General features: G+C 41.2%; 1 protein-coding gene across 2 annotated transcripts in view; it reads right to left on the reverse strand.

Annotated features, from left to right (window-relative positions):
- The window catches only part of cdh13 (cadherin 13, H-cadherin (heart)), a 513,598-nt gene that overhangs the window by 169,242 nt on the left and 318,506 nt on the right, over positions 1–25,850 (reverse strand). For both annotated transcript variants that reach the window (XM_045688176.1, XM_045688175.1), the window contains one exon: positions 13,403–13,581. In XM_045688176.1, the coding sequence (XP_045544132.1) occupies positions 13,403–13,581 (179 nt within the window). The remainder of the gene's footprint in view (positions 1–13,402; positions 13,582–25,850) is intronic.

Below are 25,850 nucleotides of genomic sequence, written 5' to 3' on the forward strand. Positions count from 1 at the left end.
TCTACGAACATTTATAAAAATCTGAATTAAACAACAGTTGGATGGATCCTATAGCTTTCTCAGACTCAAAAATGATCAGCAGACAAAATATAATCACTAAAAACTTAGATCAACCAAAAAGTTATATTAGATACTGTGTCACGTCCTGACCCTTGTAAGATGTCATTTTCTATAGTAAAGTAGGTCAGGGCGTGACAAGAGGTGTTTTGGGTGGTTTTCTATTTTTTCTTTTCTATGTTTAAGTTCTAGTTTTTCTATTTCTGTTGTTTTTTTGGGTTGATCTCCAATTGGAGGCAGCTGGTCCTCGTTGTCTCTAATTGGTGATCATATTTAAGTTGGGGGTTTTTCTATTGTGTTTGTGGGTAGTTGTTTTCCGTTTTGTTGTCTGTTGCCTGACGGAACTGTTTGATGTCGTTTTGTTTCTTTGTAAAAGTATTTCGTTTTTCATTAAAGAATAATCATGAGCACTCAACACGCCGCGCCTTGGTCCCCTCTATACGATGCTCGTTACACTCTGTTAAAACATTCACGTGGAGAAAAGCACCAGGAAATGGATGGCTTTCCCATAGAATTCTATTTTGGGACAAAGTAGCGCCCCTATTTACAGAAATGACAACACACGTCACTCAATTCAGTACTTCATAGTTCCATGTATTAAACAGTTTTTTAAGTTATATTAATTCCAGGAAAAAAGTAGAGTCCCCTGCTGATTATAGACCCATAAGTTGAAAATATTGTGACAACGCTTACAAGCAATATAATGGCAAACTTGATACCAGACTTGATACATATTAATCAAACAGGGTTTATAAAAAATAGACACTAACTAAGAAATACAAGACCGTGTTTCAGTTTATTAATGCAATATGCAAAAAAACAAGATATAATTTATGAATAATGGCTGTTGATGCCGAAAAGGCTTTAGAAAGGGGCACACAATGGGGATGTCCTCGCTCCCACTCCTGTTTGCATTGGTAATTGAACCGATTGCAGAAATAATTATACAGGACCCAAAAATAACAGGTATTGGTAAACATGAATATAAACTAAACTTATTTGCAGACAATCTCCTGATATACAGCGCATTCGGAAAGTATAAAGACCCCTTGACTTTTTCCAAATTATGTTACTTTACAACCTTATTCTAAAATTGATTAAATTGTATTTTTTCCTCATCAATCTACACACATTACCCCATTATGACAAAGCAAAAATAGATTTATAAAATATTTGCAAATGTATAAAAAAAATGAAATATCACATTTACATTGTTGGCAGCGATTACAGCATTGAGTTTTCTTGGGTATGACGCTACCAGCTTGGCACATTTGTATTTGGGGAGTTTCTCCATTTCTTCTCTGCAGATCCTCTCAAGCTCAATCAGGTTGGATGGGGAGCGTTGCTGCACAGCTATTTTCACAGCTATTTTCAGGTCTCTCCAGAGATGTTCGATCATGTTCAAGTCCGGGCTCTGGCTGGGCCACTCAAGAACATTCAGAGACTTGTTCCGAAACCATTCCTGCGTTGTCTTGTCTTGGCTGTGTGCTTAGGGTCGTTGTCCTGTTGGAAGGTGAACCTTTACTCCAGTCTGAGTTCCTGAGCGGTCTGGAGCAGGATTTCATCAAGGATCTCTCTGTACTTTACTCCGTTCATCTTTGCCTCGATCCTGACTAGTCTCCCAGACCTTGCCGCTGAAAAACATCCCCACAGCATGATGCTGCCACCACCATGCTTCACCGTAGGGATGGTGCCAGGTTTCCTCTAGACGTAACACTTGGCATTCAGGCCAAAGAGTTCAATCTTGGTTACATAAGACCAGGTAATCTTGTTTCTCATGGACTGAGAGTATTTAAGTGCCTTTTGACAAAATCTAAGCAGGCTGTTATATGTGCCTTTTACTGAGGAGTAGCTTCCATCTGGCCATTCTACCATAGGTTCACCCATCTCCACAGAGGAACTCTAGAGATCTGTCAGAGTGACCATCGGGTTCTTGGTCACCTCCCTGACCAAGGTCCTTCACCCCCGATTGCTCAGTTTAGGAAGAGTCCTGGTGGTTTCAAACTTCTTCCATTTAAGAATGATGGAGGCCACTGTGTTCTTGGGGACCTTCAATGCTGCAGACATTTTTTGGTACCCTTCCCCAGATCTGTGCCTCGACACAATCCTGTCTTGGAGGTCTACGGACAATTCCATCAACCTCATGGCTTGGTTTTTGCTCTGACATGCACTGTATATAGACCGGTGTGTGCCTTTACAAATCATGTCCAATCAATTGAATTTACCACAGGTAAGTTGTAGAAACATCTCAAGGATGATCAATGGAAACAGGATGTGCTATTTCTGTTTTACATTTTTTATAAATATGCCTAGATTGCTGCGAATTCTTTAAAAATATTTAATCCAGTTTAGAGTAAGGCTGTAATGTAAAAAAAAATGTGGAAAAATTCAAAGGTTCTGAATACTTTCGGAAGGCACTGTAAATTAACCAACACTGAAAACTCAATGGCCCCTTTGCTATAAATATTTTCAGAATACTTGTGGAAAAAAATGAAATAATGGCAACAGGAAAAATGAAAAGAATAACTCACAATCTACTGCAATCCTTTAAGTGGACCACAAAAAATTATTAAACACTTAGGATGCTTAATAAGTGACAACAAACAAAAGAGTGTGCAAAGCTGTCATCAAGACAAAGGGTGGCTACTTTGAAGAATCATTTTGATTTGTTTAACACTTTTTTGGTTACTACATGATTCCATAAGTGTTATTTCATAGTGTTGATTTCTTCACTATTATTCTACAATGTAGAAAATAGTAAAAATAAAGAAAAACCCTTGAATGAGTAGGAGTGTCCAAATGTTTGACTGGTACTGTATATAAATATAACTGTATTCCATTACTCAACAATATGAAAGCAGTAGTAATTAAATGTGTAACGTCTGCTTCCAACTCACACCTTCAAAACATGTAGATCCCCTGAACGCAGCTCACTCTCCAGATACCAATCACCTGAATTCTAATCACCTGTTCACACAACTGTATGTCATTATCACACACTATTTAGTTCAGTTCTTTGCACCCCATCACTCTGAGGCATTATTTGTTTTGTGACATGTCTTTCGGAGCTCTGTTTTTCCATGTGATTTACTCCTTCCGTGTATGATAGTTTTTGCCTGCCTCACTAACGAAGCCTTTTGCCTATTCCCTGCCTGTACTTTTGCCTAGCAGAATTCCTGTTTTCTACCTATTGCCTGATCTCCCGGACTGCGTTACTAGCCTTTTCCCTGCCTGTACTGTTGCCCTTTTGGACCCTCTGTGTATGACCTTCTGCCTGCCCCTGGACCCAGCTACCTGCCTCCTCCTGTGGTCCTTTACAATAAACACCTGCTGCGCCCTGCGCTTGAAACCAGCTCTCTCCCCCCGTGTTCATTACAAAATGGAACAATCTTCCCATAAATCATACAGCTAGAATAAGCCTTGCATGTCTCCCAAAGCTTTTGTATTTATTTTCGGTAATACCAATTACCCCACCAAAGACATTCTTAAAAAAAGTTTACTCCTTCATAAGACTTCATATGGCAAATATAATTCATCGAATAAAAAGGAAAGTTTTACGTCTGTCTGAGGGGGGTTTTTAACCTCCCAGACTTGGAATTGTATCAACTTGCAACCCAAGGCTTTTACTTGTGACATATAGTTAAGTGCACTAAAGAGGAACAGTGGGTACATATTGAAGATGTACATACTCATCCCAAAAATATTTTGGTTTTTATTTTTTTTCGAAAGGATAAAGCTAAGAACATGAACAACTTCATAGTTAAGAACACTAGAACAATATGGAAGAAAATGAAATGTATTCTACATGAACCAATTTCACTCCCTAAAAACACAACCCTATGGAACTTGGATAGTTTTCAGAATTCTAAAGGCATAAAAACCGTAAATGACTTGATAATATGAAATACATTTATTTCCATGACAGAATTAAAAGGCAATTGTTGACTGACCAACGTAGATTTTTTTTATGTAATTTTTTTCAAATACATGCAACTTAAAAGTTACATATCACAACATTTAGATTTGAAATCTTTTAGACCTTTGGTGAATTGTATTTGTGTGAGAAAATTATGTTCATATGATAGCGAAGATATACAAAACCTTGCAGAGAGCATATCTCTTAAAAACATGATTTACTATTGGATCCAAGACTTAAATAACTGATGTTGGCACAACATGGAGGGAATGTTGGAGCAACTAACAGAAATGACAGTTAATGAAAAGTTACACTCAATCCAGTATAAACTAATAATACATAGAATGTATTATACAGGAGACAAAATTCACAAATTCTACAGCACAATGGCAGAGTCATGTCTTAAGTGTAATACTAATAATGAGTTAGAAAGTTGGCTGTCAGAAGTATTACAATGTAAATTTACTTTTAATCCATCTGTTTGCATTTGTAAGACATGGCATATGGGGGTGTAGTGAGACACAATGGGCTAGAAAATGATCTTGTCATGAAAAAATGTTTACTAAAAACTTGGAAATCAATCAATCTGTCATCATTAACACATGTATTTAAATATAAAAAAAGCATGGGCAACCGAGAAAAACAAATTGGTACAGTTTAAGGCCATGTGGCAAACAATAATGCAGGCACTAGGGATGGGGGTGTGAGCAGAGGAGATGTAGTCGTTGTTTGTGTGCATTTGTGGGTTGCTGTTTGTATGTGTATGTTGGTATTTGGTGTGGAGAAAAGTCGAATATCCAATAGCAGTCCAATATCTGCTAGCAGACAATTTATTCTCCTGTATCTTCGGACCGGGTTACAGTAATAGGCAATGTAAAGCCCCACTATTACCAATTACTAGAAGAAAACGGTGATCAGTGACCCAAATTGTCACGCTTTGAACGAATCCTGTCTTCATCTCTGAGTAAGGGACCATGGTGATGAGAGAAATACAAATACACCATGCTGAGAACATAAATACACTTTCCGTCTCTCTCTTCACATCTGGTCAAGTCAGGGGACCATCTCTCAGTTCATTGGTCATCGGAGTGTAGTCCTAATCCTGTCAGATAGCCTATCTTTGCTTAGTCCTCAGATGTACCCATACATCCATGCAGGAACACTAGACTGAACCACAATCCCTACCAAGATAAGCACTATCTGCAGTAGGTTCAGACTTCCAGTTCACCACTGAGGAGAGAACATACCCTTTTTTGCCTGGTACTGCAATGGAATATGGCCCACATCACTTTGTGGCATTTTATTCTTTGCCGTTCAGCCATGGCCTCACTTTACCGCGGCACTAATACACATTGATTATTGGGACTAGGGATATTTATAATGCCCAGATTTCCATGTCCTTTCAGAATAGAAGGGCACAAGGTAATTTGAGACATTTATTCTGAATTAGCAAGTAACAACCTTGACTTGAGAGTTCGAGACTACCACTTACCTGTCTGCTTTTTATGATGACAGTTACCCATTATATTAAACCATTCTCTGGACAGATTGCTCTTAAATTGCTTCTACTCCTCTGCCATTTGAAAAATAAAAGATGTGTACTTGAAGTATTGAGAGCTGGTGCCAGATTTCCTGGAAATCCACCAGCTCATAGCATATACTGTATGTTCTCTTGTCCAGGGAAGGAGATATTAGTGAATAGCCATTGGCTTTGGGACTCAAATGAATTATGTCAAATTGTTTCTTTGAATAGGAAAAATAAATGTCATTCTTTGAAATAGTACATAAATAACTATTTTCTTTGGCAAAACAATTTCCTGAGAGCTTTAACTTCACATCACAACAGTTGTCAAAGTACAGTACTGCTCAGTCAAATGGAATACGTCTGAACTGTACCTTGTTATTTTTATAGACATATTGTTACAGGAAAATGACATTCAACTAAGCGCAACACATCTACATCAAGAGCAGGTCTGCTTTAAATGATTCATGTAGGTCTATTGTAAATTATACTGTGCTCTCCAGTTTTCTGTGGGGTTAATAAAATCACTCAGTATTTCCCTGCTTCTCTCTCCTTTTCAGTGTATTTCTCTCCCTCGCAACGATTCTCTTTCCTTCTTATTCCTCTCAGTTTCTTCCATCTGCCTCTTAATGGCAATATTTCTCATCTCTTCATTTCCCTATTCTCTGTTCCATCCATGTTCTCTGTTCTCCTCTGGAGAAGACAATGCTGATGTGGGCTGTTCCCTAAGTTGTCCCAGACCCCTATTGACTGAGCCACTCTGTCTGTGAGACTCAATTAATTAAAAAAAGAACAAGAAAAGATGAACAACCCACAATACCCAGGGGGCTCAATTTATCTACAGGAATTCACAGCTTGAAAAAAAATGATTGACACTCGTAACCTTCATTGGGATGTAATCTTCATCTTTAGCACTCTGAGATCTAATTAATTAGTGGAATCTCATTTCCGACCTAATGCAACTGGACAGAGCCGTGATGGAGGAGGGCGGCAGAGGGGAGGAGGATAGGAGAAGAGGAGAGCCCAGAGGAGGGGGGGTGCCATATTCCATCACTGTCTGTGAACTGTGTCCACCGTATTCATCCCACCAGAGCGAGAGGGGGATCTAGACAGGGGGCATTGTACACAACCGCTGGCACACTGGCTATGTGACATCTTACTTTCACACAAACATCACACCATAGCCCTGGGATCAGTTCAGGAGAGGCTTGCATGATCAGGGCCTTGTGAGTGAAGCATCTGCTTACATGGAATACATGGAATAGATTCAGCATAGTACTTCACTCTTCTAGACTCTAGAGGACCAGTATCAGAGAAAATAGTATGAGAGACAAAGTAGTGTCCAACAATGTGTGTGCTTGTGTGTCAGAGAAAAGGAGTGTGGCTGTGTGAGAAAAAGGTAGAATGAGGAAGGATTAATCAAAGAGAGTGTTTGTTGAATGTGGACTGACCCATTTGTCTTAGATGCTAATTGACATTGATGTAAAGTAGGTGATTCTTCTCTCAAGTCAGTTAATTTGTCTTCTAGATAATCTGTTTTTAGTGTCCTTCTCACAAATGTCACGTATTATAACAATGAAAGGCCATAAACCTGCCTATACACTCTTAGAAAAAAGGGTTCCAAAAGGGTTCTCCGGCTATCCCAATAGGATAACCATATTTGGTTCCAGGTAGAACCCTTTTTGGTTCCAGGTAGAACTATTTTGGGTTCCATGTAGATCCCTCTGTGGAAAGGGTTTTACATGGAACCCAAAAGGGTTCTACCTGGAACCAAAAACAGTTCATTAAAGGGTTCTTCTACAGGGACAGACAAAGAAGACTTTTAGGTTCTAGATAGCAGCTTTTTTGTAAGAGTGTACACTTTGGGAGACTATTTGGGCATTTGGCTGAAGATAATCCGTTCTGTAAAACAGTAGACCTCTGTAAAAGTTTTCTGACCTTACATTCTGATCATATGCAGCCTGGAAGCATAGAGAGTCCCAAGAAGCCAATCTAAAGGTGCATTACGATGTCAGAAGATGAAAGGGCTGATGAGAGAAAGAGAAGGAGAAAGAGAAAAGGGAGAAAGGAAAGAGTAAGGCAGCAGAGAAGAATCCCTCCCTCCGTTCTATCTCAGAACGCCATGCCGCTCCTTCTCTCCCTCTCTTCACAGCTCCCTTTAGAGCATCACAACTCTATTTCTGAAGCCAGGTGCCTCAATCTCTGGATCATAATAGGGAAATAAAAGGGAGTTTATAAACTGGAGTGCACACATCAGATCTGCAGTAATGACATTTTACCAATTGAAGTCGCCGCTGTATTATTTGCATATAGATGACATAATATAATAACTCTCTCCCCTACCTGGAGGAAGAGTAAATATTTTTCTGTCTGCTTTGTCTCATTGTGGTGACAGAGGGAAGCAGCTGCTAATTGAGGAGAGGAAGGAATCTTTATGTGGCGACTGACATTCAATTATGTCTGAGGGATCAGATTAGGTGGCGGACGAGGAATGTTTGAAAACAACATTTTGCGGGCGGTGGCGGACAGGCGGGGCGGTAATTTGAATGGCTGTTTGAGGGCGGGGGTGAATGCCGCTGCTCTGAATGAAATCACTACGCTATGACCCGGGAGTAATTGGATGTCCGAAGTGAAGCGCTGAGAAACGAAGGTAGAGGGAGAGAGAGAGAGAGAGAGAGAGAGAGAGAGATGCTCAGTTAGTAGAGCATGGTGCTTGCAATGCCAGGATAGTGGGGTCGATTCCCTGGACCACTCATACTTAAAATGCACGCATGACCGTAAGTCGCTTTGGATAAAAGCGTCTGCTAAATGGCATATATTATTACATACAGTATATTATTATTATTATATTAAAGTTGGAGAGAGAGAGAGCGAGAGAGAGGTGAGGAATTGAGGAAGTAGTAGAGGGAGAGGGAAAAACTGACAGGCAGGCAGAATGAATGGTAGACTTGTGATGAGGACAACTTGCCAAAGCCAGAGTTCACAACACACACACACAGCCTCTCTTGCCAGCCTCTCTCATCACCAAGCCAAATAAACCATTTCACAAGCACTGCTTTCTTATCAGCCCAAACACCATGATGAGATCACACTGGCAAGGTCACCACTAATAAACGGGGTCATTCTCTCGCGCCTCCATTACTCATTATGTACTGCTGATCAAGCTGAGCGCTATGGATTCCATTCACACCATGTACCTTCATGTACTAACTAGGAGGACCGCGGTGACAAATGGAAGGTAAACATCCATTTGTCACATCAAGAACATAGAACAAAGAAGGGGAATACCAGCTACCATGGCCACCGTATCAACATTTTTGGTTATAACGAGATAGATACACAGGTACGACAAACCCAGAAAATAATGTTTGTCTGTCCTCCTGTCACTCTTAAATAAATGTCTTGTTATTGTACCATTTTCTTGTTAAGTGTTATTTTGTGTCTGACAGAGATATGAATTTAACAAGTAGCTCTGATAACCCATCTGTTTAAACTCAGACAGATGGATAGACGAATGAACGGATGGACGGACAGACAGAGCCATTGAAGCATTCAGGATAGGTCATGTTCCTGTCTGGGTTACTCTCAGAGGTAACAGGAACAGTGAATGTGGACAGACCTCTGCTCCCCAGACCCCACATAGGGAGGACATTGATTTGAACGTTGATTTTGGCTCTTTGTAATTCATCCGTATGGAAGAGGAGGAGGGGCTGCCAGGCATATCGATTGGCTGCCGTTACCAGTGACAGGTCCCAGATTGCCCAGAGAGAACTAGAAATCCACAGTCACCATCATTAACAGTCTGCCCACACCAGTTAGGTCCCAGCCAGACCAGCAGCACCATGGGCCTGTACACCGTAATCTACAGCCCCATCACTACTTCCTCAATCACATTAGTCTGCCTTTCTGTATGTGTGTGCGTATGTGTGTGTGTGTGTGTGTGTGTGTGTGTGTGTGTGTGTGTGTGTGTGTGTGTGTGTGTGTGTGTGTGTGTGTGTGTGTGTGTGTGTGTGTGTGTGTGTGTGTGTGTGTGTGTGTGTGTGTGTGTGTGTGTACATGTGTTCGAGCGTGCATGTGTGTGTCAGTGACACCTGGCAAAGCCATGGCAAAGTAAACTAGATTAAAGACACAGCTTGAAACATATCAGAGCTGCTCAAATAATTCATAGCAGGGTGTTGATGATTCAAACCTACAACAATTACTTTTTATTGGCACATACTACAAGCAAATATGACTTTCGATTATGTTATTTTCTTTTTGACTCACATTTAATAATATATGCATTACTACTCACTGCTTTGTGCTAACCTAAAGAGCTTTACACTGCTCTGTGCTTAAGCAACGGAACACAAGTCTCGCTTGTGAAAGTTCTGGCATTATAAACCAACGTGGAGTTCTCCAATGGGTTTAAGAGCATAGCACCTGTCTGTCACTCAGAGTGCTATACATCCTCAGAGCAGCAGCAGCATGGGTCAGAGGAGGTCCAGAGGAGATAAGTAGCAACACATCATTATACACACGACCTCCAGCTGACCTTTCATTGTGCTTCAGCAGGAATCACAGGCTGTAATTAACGGTTGATGAGTGGAGAAGTGGAGGTGTGGAGACAAGTATAGACCAAAAGCCTTCGCTAAATATGCACACAGCATGTACCATATAATTGAATTGAATAATTTTAAATGATAGAGGAATGTGGGAATGTACAATGAGTGTACAAACATTAGGAACACATTCCTAATATTGAGTTGCACCCCCTTTTTCCTACAGAAAAGCCTAAATTAGTTGGGGCATGGACTTGTTCAACAGGGATGCTGGCCCATGTTGACTCCAGTGCTTCCCACAGTTGTGTCAAGTTGGCTGGATGTACTTTGGTGGTGGACCATTCTTGATACACACAGGAAACTATTGCGCAGTATTGCAGTTATTGACACGAACCAGTGTGCCTGGCACCTACTACCATACTCCATTCAAAGGCACTTAAATATTTTGTCTTGCTCATTCACCCTCTAAATGACACACACAATCCATGTCTCAATTGTCTCAAGGCTTAAACATCCTTCTTTAACCTGTCTCCTCCCCTTCATCTACACTGATTGAAGTGGATTTAACAAGTGACATCAATAGGGGATCATCATTTTTCAGCTTTTTTTTACATAACAGCAATTGCAGGGACACCACACAGAGAGTTGGTAAACTTCACAGTGCCATGATAACCACACGCCATGAACCTGATTCATCTGAAAAGCTGACTGGTACTGAAGGAGGGGTGTAGGCCAGATAAAGCTTGGGCTGACAGTTCCTCTGTGTGCTGTAGAGTGATGGCCTCCGGGTCCTGGGCAGGTCCAAGGTGAAATTGTCTGTCGGAGGAGAGGAGAGAGGAAGCTCTACTCCGCTGTGCTCCAGGTACTGATGACTGTGGACAGGATGTAGGATAGTCGTGATGAGGGGAAGGGAGGTTGGTCGTTTGACGAGGGGAGGCAGGCCGTGACAGCACAATGGACTGGAAAGTCCATTAATCACAACGCACCACAGCCAGGAGACTGAGACAACAGCTCTAAACACTAACATGAAACATATACACGTAGGCACACACACAGACACACACACACACACACACACACACACACACACACACACACACACACACACACACACACACACACACACACACACACACACACACACAAACACACACAGAGGCCCATTATTCAGGGCTATCAATCTGACAGACAGCTGGTATAACTCACACATTGTGCCTGTGAAATCAACCCATCACATCTGGCACTGGAAAGGCTTTTTAAAAATGCAAACATACCTTTACATCCACTGCAGCTTAAAGTTTATTCCTTTATAAAGAACAAGTGAAAGCATTTGATGTTAACCAATTGATTTTGCCATGATTGAAATGTCTGAGCATGAGAGTGTTGTGCAGTTCTGGCCAGCGTCTGTGAGACTGTGTGTCCATCAGATTGACTACTGATAGACTACTGCTCTTAGGCTTGCAGAGACAGAGAGATCCGATCTCTAAAGTCTGTCTTTCCTGTCTGATCGGCTACATACAGTATATGCTACTTCACAGCCCCTAAGAAAATGGCCCCTTCTGTGTACCATATTATCTGTCAAAAATATAGTCTGCCATTGATCCAAAAAGTGAGAGGTAGAAAGAAAGGAGAGAGGAGCAGACAAAGTGGAGGGAAAAATAGATACGAAGGACATAGATGTGCATATCAAGACAGAATTTAACGCCTGAGTGAGAGTGGTGGAGGGAAAATCAACTTGATTTCAATGTGACAAAATAGATTTTCCAATTTTCGATGGACTGCTTTGCCTCCCGGGGAACCATGGAATGTCCATCTAAATACACTTACAGCTCAACCTGAATTATGTCCAATGCATTTACAGGGTGGAGGAACAACGTTTTTCATCCAGCCAAAAAAGTAGTTTGGTGTGCCAGACGGAGGGTGTGTGATACATACTTATGAGTATCTGCTGAAGTAGCCGAGGTTTAAAGCTCTCCAGACACCTAGAAGATACAGATGTAGGATCTCTTTTGTTGCTGAGAATTTTCCTGCTCAGCAGGAAATGCAAACTTGAAGTGTATTCGATGATTAAAAAGGCTTCTAAAGACAATGATTAGTTGATTTTTGGTGTGTTAGCTGGGGCTGGGGCAAAAGTGTGACACAAATCAGGCCACCGAGCACTGAAGTTGCCCATCCCTTGTTTACATAATTGTCATGCTCATTAAACCATTCAGTGACCACTCGTGCCCTGTGGATGGGTGCATTGTCATGGTAGCCAAAATAATGGCTTTTTCTACATGACCCTAAGCATGATGGGATGTTAATTACTTAAGTAACTCAGGAACCACACCTGTGTGGAAGCACCTGCTTTCAATATACTTTGTATCCCTCATTTACTAAAGTGTTTCCATCATTTACTAAAGTGTTTCCATTATTTACTAAAGTGTTTCCATCATTTACTAAAGTGTTTCCCTCATTTACTAAAGTGTTTCCATCATTTACTAAAGTGTTTCCATCATTTACTAAAGTGTTTCCATCATTTACTAGTGTTTCCATTATTTACTAAAGTGTTTCCATCATTTACTAAAGTGTGTCCATCATTTACTAAAGTGTTTCCATTATTTACTAAAGTGTTTCCATCATTTACTAAAGTGTTTCCATTATTTTGGCAGTTACCTGTATATGGGATTTTGTCTATAACACAGACACAGGTATGAACTATAAACATGCAATAAAGGGGTGATCACGCTCAATACAACCCACTAATCATGCAATTTCGAACTCAAAAGAAATCAATAGCACCCTTCATGAGCACACAGACCAGGCGCTCAATGTTTGAATTACACACAGTACTAACACATTTATCAATTAATCATCTATGAGAGTTATAGCTCAGAGATCCACTCATTGCCATTTGATAGTGATTTCCCTGTTCCATCTGAGAGGTTTCTGTTGGACTTGTTGGACACAGCCGATGCTGGTGGATAAGTGTGTATCACCTCAATTAAACCAAGCTCTAAGTGTCTGACAACAGCTAATATTCCTCTTCCACGAGCACAGTGAATCGATGTTCTGGCATTCGTCACCCTGCTGAAAAAGCAATCATGCCGTTGTCTCGCTCCGGTTAAGGAATGGGGCGATGCTGCCTCCGCTTGCTCATTAGAATGCACCACAGAAATCCACCCCCCGCCCGCCTTCCCTCACCCCCCTCATCTCCCCAGCACAGTGACCCCCTCTCCCGCCTCCTTCATTCGCCTATCTGCAGTCTCTTTACTGACAATAACAACAGTGATTTAAAACATCATGGTAGTGAGGCAGTGAGACAGCAGCAGTGTTTTGAGGCCCCATTAGATCAGTCTGGAGAGGCTCCCAGCCCAGCACACTCACCTCTCTGTCCAGCAGCGTGGGGGAGATCACAGTGACAATGTTGCCACTCTCTGGGTTGATGTAGAACATGTTGGGCGAGGGTTTATCGGGCGACTGCCTCACGATGTTGTAACGCAGCACCGCGTTCTGCAACCTGGGGTCATCAGCATCCTCTGCTGTCATTGTCATCACCACAGTTCCTATGGAAACAGACACAAGTTCGTTAGAAGTTTGCAGAACTATCTTGGGCACTACCTACATATGTAGGATCTTAATTTGAGCCAGTTTTCTACAGCAGGAAAATGATCTTGCAGCAACAGGAAATGTGAATTATTATGTGGATTATATTTAATGGACATTTTTGAAGGGATTGATTTTTCATAAGGGAAAATCAAGTCTGAAATTTAAAAGTGGAAATTACAAACTTCAGAAACCTTTTTAAACCTCAGATATAATACATGCTTTAACGTTACTGCGTTGCAGGAAAGTTTTCCTTGCAACAGGGTGATCAAATTAAGATCCTACATCTGTATGATAAGCATTCCAGACCGATAAAGTCAGTCACTTTGTCAATCACATGAAAGTACATTGAGGTACCAAATCACAAGTATGATGAAAATATGAGCCTGTTCAACGCTGATCTAACAACAAGGACTGAGACAAAGGCTAAGAATAATGACAGGCATTAGTCAGAATCTCACTCAGAAACTCACATCCTTTACTAATGCATTTTCTCCCTAATGCTGGTCAGAACGACACACCACATGTTATTTAGTAATGGAACAGGAACGGAGAGCCACCTCCTAAGCTGAAATCCCAGTCAATCCTTGACATCTCTTCTACTTTCCATCGTCATGTCTCGCCTTAGTGATGAGCCTCACACTTCCACTCTAAAGGCAAGAGAATTTGTTAGCTGCTGGGACGGCAATCTCTCTCCCACCTTGTATTCTCTCACTACACACATCTCATATGAGAACCGCAAGACATCTCTGTGGAGCCTGGAAATTTAGTTTGGACCACTGTAGAGTCATAGTACCAATAAAAAAAAAAAACCCTGGTTTCAGTCTATTCGGCACGGCTGTTTAGGTTTAGCCATCATTCTTATCAGCCTATTACTATGACACTACCTCTTCTATTACTTGTTATTTTAGATTTGACTCTTTATTACTGATTATTGTACTGCAATGTTGAGAGAGCTAGCATACAATAATTTTACTACACATCTGAACTGCTCTAAACTGTGTTTGTGACAAATAACATTTGATTTGATTTGACTGTTCACCTTAACGTTTGATAATTCTTTGCTGTGGAGTATTAGTCTGGAACTCAGTCAAATTAGCAACAAATTAGCCAAAAGTGCAAAAACTGCATCAGACTGCATCAAGTATGCTAAATAGTTGCTTTAGTGTAAATGGACATATGGTCAGTAGTATGTAATGGAGGGCAGAGAGGCAGAGAGGTATGGGTTTGATCCCCTGGCAGGCGTTTGAACTGTAAGGTGAACCATTTGTAGTGGGTAAAGCAGTAATCCTTCTACAGGCTAATTACAGAGGCCCTGTGTGTCACAGAGCTCTCAGCAGACAGACAGATAGACAGACAGAGACAGACAGAGACAGACAATTTCTTTACCATTCCACACACACACATTCAGTAACTGGCTAACAGACACCCCACATCCACATACGCCACAGAGCTAAATACAGTGAGTTACTCACTCAAACATACATTCAAAACACACAAGCTGTCATCCACTGAACTTGTGACCATGGCTGACATATCCCTCCAGAATAATTAGTGTCTCCATTTTAATTATAGGATCTGTCAGTTGGGACAGACAGAGTAGAGTACTGATGGGGGGTGCTCCGGCACAGTCATTTCACAGACCATCACACTAGACAGTCCCTGGCTGATGCAGCCATCTCTACTGACTGGGCTAGAGAGGTCCATGGGTTACACAGCTCCCCATGCATGGGTTATTCTATCTATCCACTGCTATTTCCAGTGGACCAGGATTATTCACAGTCCCTATACTGTACATGTTAATTGGCTAGAAGCTCTAAAGTTGTGCACCCGACCAAGCCCTGATTGCCAATACTGATAGAGAGTGAGTTTAAATGTTAAAGATCACTTCTACAATGCGGAGTTAATCAAGATACTGAGTGTTTTGTGAATATAAATATGCAAATGACACATATACATCATACTTCTAATCATTAATCGTGACGCTCTAAACAAAGATGAACATGTAAGCTGGAAACATTGTTTCTGTGCTTTCACCTTCTGCGTGTAGTGATAAAGATAGAGATAACTCAGGAAGTGAATCTGATAATACATGCACCTGTTAGGAAACTGTGAGAACTGTTAAGGCGTCCGCATGATCATCATTTGCTATTGTAAAAACTCACTTGTTATGGCTTTACATCACCTGCCATCACATGGTTGGACAGTTACTTATCCAATAGAACTCAGAGAGTATATGTATTATATGTAGTGAGATGACCAATGGGCTCATCACTCATTTGAAGACAACATACACTAAAAACATGGAAGTCAATTAATCCACCATCATTGGCACAATGGAAAAATCGAATGATATATTATTGGAATATTGAAATAGCATGGGTGACTGAGAAAAACTAATTGGTACAAAAAATGGCAAACAATAATGCAGGCACGAGGGATGTGGGTGTGAGCAGGCGGGTCTGGGCAGATGAGATGTAGTCATTGTTTGTATGTGTCTGTAAGTTACTGGTCGTATGTACACGTTTTTTGGGGGAATGTAAAATAAAATATTTTTAAGAAACATTTCTGTGTTGAAAATGCCTAACCACTTGTTTAATCTAAATTCTGCAAAAAAAGAAACGTCCCTTTTTCAGGACCTTTTCTTTCAAAGATAATTCGTAAAAATCCAAATAACTTCACAGATCATCGTAAAGGATTTAAACACTGTTTCCCATGCTTGTTCAATGAACCATAAACAATTAATGAACATGCACCTGTGGAATGGTCGTTAAGACACTAACAGTTACAGACGGTAGGTAGGCAATTAAGATCACAGTTATGAAAACTTAGGACACTAAACAGGCCTTTCTACTGACTCTGAAAAACACCAAAAGAAAGATGCCCAGGGTCACTGCTCATCTGCGTGAACGTGCCTTAGGCATGCTGCAAGAAGGCATGAGGACTGCAGATGTGGCCAGGGCAATAAATTGCAATGTCTGTACTGTGAGACGCCTAAGACAGGGCTACAAGGAGACAGGACAAACAGCTAATCGTCCTCGCAGTGACAGACCACAAGTAACAACACCTGCACAGGATTGGTACATCCGAACATCACACCTGCGGGACAGGCACAGGATGGCAACAACAACTGCCCGAGTTACACCAGGAACGCACAGTCCCTCCATCAGTGCTCAGACTGTCCGCAACAGGCTGAGAGAGGCTGGACAGAGGGCTTGTAGGCCTGCTGTAAGGCAGGTCCTCACAGACATCACTGGCAACAACGTTGCCTATGGGCACAAACCCACCGTCGCTGGACCAGACAGGACTGGCAAAAAGTGCTCTTCACTGATGAGTCTCGGGTTTTGTCTCACCAGGGGTGATGGTCGGATTTGCGTTTATCGTTGAAGGAATGAGCGTCAGACCGAGGCCTGTACTCTGGAGCGGGATCAATTTGGAGGTGGAGGGTCCGTCATGGTCTGGGGCGATGTGTCACAGCATCATCGGACTGAGCTTGTTGTGATTGCAGGCAATCTCAACGCTGTGCGTTACAGGGAAGACATCCTCCTTCCTCATGTGGTACCCTTCTTGCAGGCTCATCCTGACATGACCCTCCAGCATGACAATGCCACCAGCCTTACTGCTTGTTCAGAGGGTGAGGGCTAGGGCAATTCACCCAAGAAATGTCCGGGAACTTGCAGGTGCCTTGGTGGATTTCTCGATTTGGAGGTGGAGGGTCCGTCATGGTCTGGGGCGATGTGTCACAGCATCATCGGACTGAGCTTGTTGTGATTGCAGGCAATCTCAACGCTGTGCATTACAGGGTTTTCCTTCTTCCTCATGTGGTACCCTTCCTGCAGGCTCATCCTGACATGACCCTCCAGCATGACAATGCCACCAGCCGTACTGCTCGTTCTGTGCGTGATTTCCTGCAAAACAGGAATGTCAGTGTTCTGCCATGGCCAGCGAAGAGCCCGGATCTCAATCCCATTGAGCACGTCTGGGACATGTTGGATCAGAGGGTGAGGGCTAGGGCCATTCACCCAAGAAATGTCCGGGAACTTGCAGGTGCCTGGGTGGAAGAGTGGGGTAACATCTCACAGCAAGAAATGGCAAATCTGGTGCAGTTCATGAGGAAGAGATGCACTGCAGTACTTAATGCAGCTGGTGGCCACACCAGATACTGACTGTTACTTTTGATTTTGACCCCCCCTTTGTTCAGGGACACATTATTACATTTCTGTTAGTCACATGTCTGTGGAACTTGTTCAGTTTATGTCTCAGTTGTTGAATCTTGTTACGCTCACACAAATATTTACACATGTTAAGTTTGCTGAAACTAAACGCAGTTGACAGTGAGAGGACGTATCTATTTTTGCTGAGTTTATTTGCATACACTTTAAACAGACAGTGCCTCTCCTCTTTCTAAAGATGTAATTTAACTGTACTGTATATACGAATATGAATATGAATATGTATATATGAATAGTGTTTAAATAGTATTTTTGTTGCCTCTTGTTGTCTTTCCTAGATAAAACATGTTTTATTTATTTTGAATTTAATGTCACATCTTATGTTGTTCTTGTCTATTACTGTTCTGTATTTTGTCATGTATTTGTACATTTTATGTGGACTCCAGGAAGAGTAGCTAATGCATGTGCAGCAGCTAATGGGGATCCTAATGAACTAAACCAATATAACTGTAGAAGAGCTCCTGTGAGTCGTCTCCAAACCTTCTGTACGTGACCTGGTTGCATGCCAAAGGTCAAATTACTGGGCTCCTGATGTGATTAACCCATACTGACCCCCATTGACCTTAGGCCTATCTGCTCAGACAGACTGAAAGGAATGACAGAGGTACCTACTATCAATATGCACATGCAGGGAGATAGCAACCAGCTACTATCAGACACACACACACACACACACACACACACACACACACACACACACACACACACACACACAACCCTAAAAGCACTAACATGGGTGAATTTTGTCCAAAAATGTAATAATTTCTGATCCTTCTGAACACCCTGTAGGGTGTGGGAGCCATTATAATTCAAAAATAACAACAAAAAGAAAATACATATTTCGCTTTCAGTCAATGTTTCTATACGAAGTGGAGAGTCTCATCTTTCAGATGCAACTGGAACTGAGTTGATAGCCCATAGCGTTCCACAGTTTGAGGTCTGATGCCCTTATCAATGGTCCTCTTAGGTCGTATCGGTATATAAGATTTGCTCAATCGCCAATTTCTCAGCCTCTGTGCATCACAGAAACACAACACTTTGAATGAATAACATAAAAACGTTCATAAAAAGTAGCTATGGATGAAATGTATCAAAATATCTGTTCATAATATGAAAAACATAAATATATATATATATATTTTGAAACATCAAATGTGAGTATAAATGTGTGAAAATGTTTACATATATGCTTATTTGGGGGAATTTAAACTATTTAGGTTGTGTAACAAAAGGTTAATAAAATAAAAAGTGTTACTGCTTGACAGACAGTGTATCTTTGCAATCATTACCAATGACCCCTGTCGGTGCTTTTTAGCAAAAAATATGTTTGCACTTTTAGGGATGATTGAGTACTGGAACCAGATATAAAGCAATAGATGATTGCCAGAACCTAATGATAAACAAATTACACCTACCTTGATTTAGTGAGAAGTCATTAGCCACCGTGCTTCTACACCTGCATTGCTTGCTATTTGGGGTTTTAGGCTGGGCTTCCATACAGAACTTTGTGACATCGGCTGATGTAAAAAGGGCTTTATAAATCAATTTGATTGATTGATTGTCATCCCTCATAAAGCCCATGCTCTCACCAGTGCCAAGGTATAATCAATGTTAACTGCATTTGATGGTTAATGGGAGGGTCTGAAATGGCTGGAGATGAACCAACAGTACTGTATTATCAACTTCCCTCATTTGGAGAGGATGAGATCAACCCACACAGGCCAGAGCCTCCTCTCCTCATTTCTCCTCTCCATGCCAGAGACTGGGAGAAATGGAGAAGAAACAATGGAATAGATTTGTGGGTAAATGTCTATGCAAATATTTTACACACTTTTCTCCATTCCCACCTCTCCATCTGTCCCTATCTCCCTTTCTCCATCTCTCTCTACAATGAGGCAGAGGGGCCTGGGCCCAAGTTCCCTTTTCGCAGTTACAGTGCATTCGTAAAAGTATTCAGACTCCTTGAATTTTTCTACATTTGTTTTAAGTTACAGCCTTATTCTAAAATGGCTTAATTCGTTTTTTTCCCCTCATCAATCTACACACAATACCCCAAAATTCCAAAGCAAAATCTGTGTTTTAGTAATTTTTGCAAATGTATAAAAACATTTTTTTTTTAAATATTACATTTACATAAGTATTCAGACCCTTTAATCAGTACTTTGTTGAAGAACCTTTGGCAGCAATTACGGCCTCGAGTTTCTCCCATTCTTCTCTGCAGCTCTGTCAGGGTGGATGTGCAGCGAAGCGGGTTCAAATCCAAGCTTTGGCTGGGCTTCTCAAGGACATTCAGAGACTTGTCCCGAAGCGTTGTCTTGGCTGTGTGCTTAGGGTCCTAATCCTGTTGGAAGGTGAACCTTTGCCCGAGTCTGAGATCCTGAGCACCCTGGAGCAGGTTTTCCTCCTCCCTCATGTGGTACCCTTCCTACAGGCTCATCCTGACATGACCCAACAGCATGACAATGCCACCAGCCGTACTGCTCGTTCTGTGCGTGATTTCCTGCAAGACAGGAATGTCAGTGTTCTGCCATGGCCAGCGAAGAGCCCGGATCTCAATCCCATTGAGCAGGTCTGGGACCTGTAGGATCGGAGGGTGAGGGCTAGAGCCATTCCCACCAGAAATGTCCGGAAACTTGCAGGTGCCTTGGTGGAAGAGTGGAGTAACATCTCACAGCAAGAACTGGCAAATCTGGTGCAGCCCATGAGGAGGAGATGCACTGCAGTACTTATGACCACACCAGATACTGACACCAGATACTGACTGTTACTTTTGTTACATTATTCCATTTCTGTTAGTCACATGTCTGTGGAACTTGTTCAGTTCATGTCTCAGTTGTTAAATCTTGTTATGTTCATACAAGTATTTACACATGTTACGTTTGCTGAAAATAAACGCAGTTGAGAGTGAGATGACGTTTCTTCTTTTGGTGAGTTTATTATTAGTTTAATTACACCGTACATCGCGTTCCAGCTGGTGTCAATTCCACAAGTTACCAGCGGCTAAGGCTATGACGTTGAAATGCCTATTGACTGTTCTGAATGAGCTTAGTCAATGCAGAAAGCAGATACACTTTACCTTCTTCCACGTTGTTGCTGTTGCTGCTATTCAGAAAGAACACATGTATTTTTGTGTTGGATCTCTCTGCCAAGGTTTTTCCATTCCTTAGCCCATGCTTCCATAAGCAGAGCCCAAAAGAAAACACAGCCACAACAAATATTAAACGTACCTCCTTCTATCGTTAATGCTTTAAGTCCATTGTGCACTACGTATGGGAAGTGGGGAAAAAATGGAGACGGAATGTTCCACTGTAGAGGCTCACACTTCTACTGAAGAAGCCATCAGCTGCCTGCTGCCTACTGCTGCTTTATGACCATTACCAAGGATATTTTCACTGTCCCTTTTGTTATCTGATCTTGTGGTGGGTAATTCTCATCCTCCCTCAGTATACTGCCATTCAAATAAACTTGCAGCACAACCAAACATTTCTGTGGCTCAGGATTCTCTCATTGCAAACCTCCAAAGTACTTGAAAACAAAGAAATAGTGTCACCATCTTGGATAAAAAAATAAATACTGCACTGTAATTAGATGCAATAATTAACAATTAACCAATTAGGCACAACAATCAAAACGTAATCTGTTAAACTGTGATGGTCAATCTGTGGAGAATTAGAGGCCCTTCTCCAAGTACCAAAAACCACAAAGTCTACAACTGTTAAACAAAAACTTTTCCCATTGATTCATTTACAGCACTTGGGTTAGTGGAAATAATTCACATGCTATGGAAGCAGCAGTAGCATAAGTAGGAGTCTAGGAGCTCCAGACCAGATTGCTATGCTGAAACACAATGGGATTTAATGACTACTGAGCTGACAGTGAGGGGAATTGACTCAAATAGTTCTTCAACTTCTCACCGCTTATCACATCCTAATTGTCTTCAAAGGTCTAGACTACTCACTCCAGAACACAGGGGTTGGCAGATAAAGAATGTAAATTATTGATCTATGGAATATATGTATTTTTCATGTATTTTTTTACCAGACAAGAGAATCATCAGAATTCATCAGCCTGATGGTGCATTTTAGTAAAAAGGGAACATGTAATGCTAGGTATGGAGTTATATGACTGAAGAATGCCATTGAGACTGATGTCAAAATGGAACATAACATTGACCGATGGTGGGAGAAACTATGAATTTTTTTTGGTGGAATTCAAAAAATGACTTTTTGGAGCTGATATGAAACACAAACAAAATGTCTGCTGGAATCTGCTGCTATCTCTGCTTCAGTTACAATACAGCAGTATGTCACAAATCCTACAGCAATAAACAGCAAATAAACTCCACTGTATCATTCTGATAACATCTGCCCAGGCGACATGATCCCTGGCTGTGATGGCATGTTCAGTGGAGTGAACCATGCGCTCTTCTGGCTGCACACAGGACCACAAACTCAACCCAACCTGGCACCCCAGAGCCAAGCTCAATCAGCACACATAAACACACTTCCTGTCAAAAGAGTACACCTTCTGGTGGGCCAGCAAATGGCACTTACCAATATCAATACACTGGTGAAAGGTGGAGGCAGAAGTGAGAGAATAGAGGAAGAAATACAACATGAGAGGGTAGTTGCTTCAGTGTTTGTCCCTCTACTGCATCTCAAAGTACCTTGGAGCCTGCTGGTGCCCAGACCAAGATGATTCTTTCACAGCAACAGTAAAATGGATCCCGGCCCCTTCAAACCAGCAACGAGCCAAAAGCCTCTCTTTTTATCAAAGGAAATATGCACTAAGATATTGTTTCCTCTATAAAAACCTACTCCACCTCAGGTCCATTGGCATATTCATGGACATCATGTGATGTTATGAATGAGGCGGCTTTCAAATGACTTGCTCTGAGAGCTGTGAGAGGCAGAGAGCTGCTCTTGTTATTCTTATCAAGAACATTTATGAAATAGATAATGAATGGGTAAATAGCTAGCTATAAACATTTGAAAGTAAATTATGTTAGATCATTAAATGAAATGTAATTCCTTCCATTGTCAAACAAATTAATCATATTATTTTAAATTATTAGAATAAATACATTTAAGGTTACAGTGATAAAAAATTGTATTTTTTTGTGAGAGTGACATTTCAATGAACTGTTGTATGTGGATAAATAGGCTGCATTATTGTTATCAGACATCTCCTCCAGACACAGTCTTCATTACAATCAGCTCGGTGTGTATCCTCCATCAATCACTTCAAGTCTGCTGGGAATAGCTGCGTACAGATATCATATTCTGTAGAGAGCTGACTAAAGCTGTCATTGGTATTTCTAGTTCAGAACACAATATATATTTTTTAAGTGCATATTTGTATTTTAGCACTTTGATTACAGTCCAACTTTCTCTGGTTTACGGCAGGTAGTCTGGCGGGTAAGAGTGTTGGGCCAGTTATTGAAAGATTGCCAGATCGAATCCCCGAGCTGACAAAAATCTGTGGTTCTGCCCCTGAGCAAGGCAGTTAACCCACTGTTCCCCGGGCGCTAAACATGTGGATGTTGATTAAGGCAGCCCTCCGCACCTCTCTGATTCAGAGGTGGTTGGGTTAAATGCGGAAGACACATCTCAGTTGAATGCATTCATTTGTACAACTGACTAGGTGTCCCCCTTTCCCTGTATCCTCCTTTACACTGCTTATAAACCCACTGACCCCCTCTCTTGCACTGGTCTATGCACATTCATACTACACTGCGGCTCCATCACACACACTACATATGCTCAGACACACATGCGTATTGACGCGACACACACACACACACACACACACACACACACACACACACACACACACACACACACACACTCTTTCACACTCTTCACATATGCTGTTACTTTTATTTTCTATCCTGATTGCCTAGTCGCTTCTTACCCCTACATATTACCTCAATTACCCCAACTACCTCGTACCCCTGCACATTGACTCGGTACTGGTACTCCTTCTATATAGCCTCGTTATTGTTATATTATTGTGTTACTATTTCCATTTCTTATTTAGCTATTTTTGTTTACTTTTTAACTCTGCATTGTTGGGAAAGGGCTTGTAACTAAGCATTTCACTGTAAAGTCTACACCTGTTGTATTCGGCGCATGTGACAAATAACATGTGATTTTATATTCTGAAGTGCGTGTAGTTTTCCATGCCTGTCAGCTACTAACCCTGGTCAGTTTTAAGCAGCTCTCATGGTTTAGTCACTTCCCCACACCTCATACTCATCTGTGTCTGATGTAATCCATCCTACAGCTCTGAAACCCTCTAACTGACAGATAGACAGACTGATAGACAAACAACTAACACTGGCAGTCTACTGCTGCAACACCTCACATAGGCTACCCCAACAGACAGCCCACCTGCAACACCTCACACCCCAAAACAGCCACACAGGCTGCCCCCGAGAAACCACTGGGCAGTGATATGCCTACAGTGTTACAGAGTCTTCATGGGTTGAGTATTGGGAGGTCCACCATCATTCAATACCCGCTTTTAGATAACAACTGACAGAGCTTATTCTGGATTTTAGTAATGCAGCATGGAATAAAAAAGCCACTATTGCCAAATTCAGTCAGTGGCTGGGAAATTAATTAGGCAGAAGTGTTTATAAACTGTAGTATATCATCCCCTTTTTATGCAAAAAGCACTAAACCACAAAACACTATGGTTATTAACATACACTGCCATCAATCATATCGGATATTCTACCAGCTCCCTCTTTTTGGCAACATTATTATCTTTGTTTGACCAGTCAGAAAGTATTCATGCCACTTGACTTATTCTACACTTTGTTGTGTTACAGCCTGATTTTTTTGTCCCCCATCTACACACAATACCTTATAACGACAAAGTGAAAACATGTTTTTAGAAATGTTTGCAAATGTAATGAAAATGAACTACAGAATTCTCATTTACATAAGTATTCACTGTCACGGTTGTTGTCGGTGAAGGAGGACCAATACGCAGCAGGTACGTGTATGCTCATCTTGATTTTTATTAACTACAAAAATGAACATACAAAATAACAAAAAAACGAAACGAACGAACAACTACAAACAGTCTGGTAAAGCATACGGCTTACACACAGAACAATCACCCACAAATAACACATACAAACACACCCTAATCTATGGGACTCTCAATCAAAGGCAGATAGACAACACCTGCCTTCAACTGAGAGTCCCAACCCCAATCAACCAAACATAGAAACACACACACTAGACTAACCATAGAATTAACTAAACATAAACCAAAACCCGGAAATACTAAATCAAACACCCTTTACACAAACACACCACCCCGAACCACATAAAACAAATACCCCCTGCCACGCCCTGACCAAACTACAAAACAATTAACCTTATATACTGGCTAGGACATGACAATCACACCCAAGTGAATACATGTTAGAATCAACGTTAGCAGCGATTACAGCTGTGAGTCTTTCTGGGTAAGTCTCTAAGAGCTTTGCACACCTAGGTTGTATAATATTTGCATATTATTCTTTAAAAAATTCTTCAAGCTCTGTCAAGTTGGTTTTGGATCATTGCTAGACAGCCATTTTCAAGTCTTGCCATATATTTTCAAGACGATTTAAGTCAAAACTGTAACTAGACCACTCAGAAACATTCAATGTCGTCTAGGTAAGGAAATCCAGTGTAGAGTTGGCCTTGTGTTTTAGGTTATTGTCCTGCTGAATTGTGAATTTGTCTCCCGGTGTCTGTTGGAGAACAGACTGAACCAGGTTTTCCTCTAGGATTTTGACAGTGCTTATTTCTATTTTGTTTATTTTTATTCTTAAAAAAACTCTAGTCCTTGCCAATGACAAGCATACCTGTCACCTCCTGACCAGTAAAAGGGGTTATTTGTTATTGTAGTTTGGTCAGGGCGTGGCAGGGGGTGTTTGGTTTGTGTGTTTCGGGGTTTTTGGGTTATGTTCTATGTTAGTCTATTTCTATGTTTAT

The sequence above is a fragment of the Salmo salar genome, chromosome ssa10 (assembly GCF_905237065.1).
Source record: "Salmo salar chromosome ssa10, Ssal_v3.1, whole genome shotgun sequence".
In the NCBI taxonomy this organism is placed as follows: domain Eukaryota; kingdom Metazoa; phylum Chordata; class Actinopteri; order Salmoniformes; family Salmonidae; genus Salmo; species Salmo salar.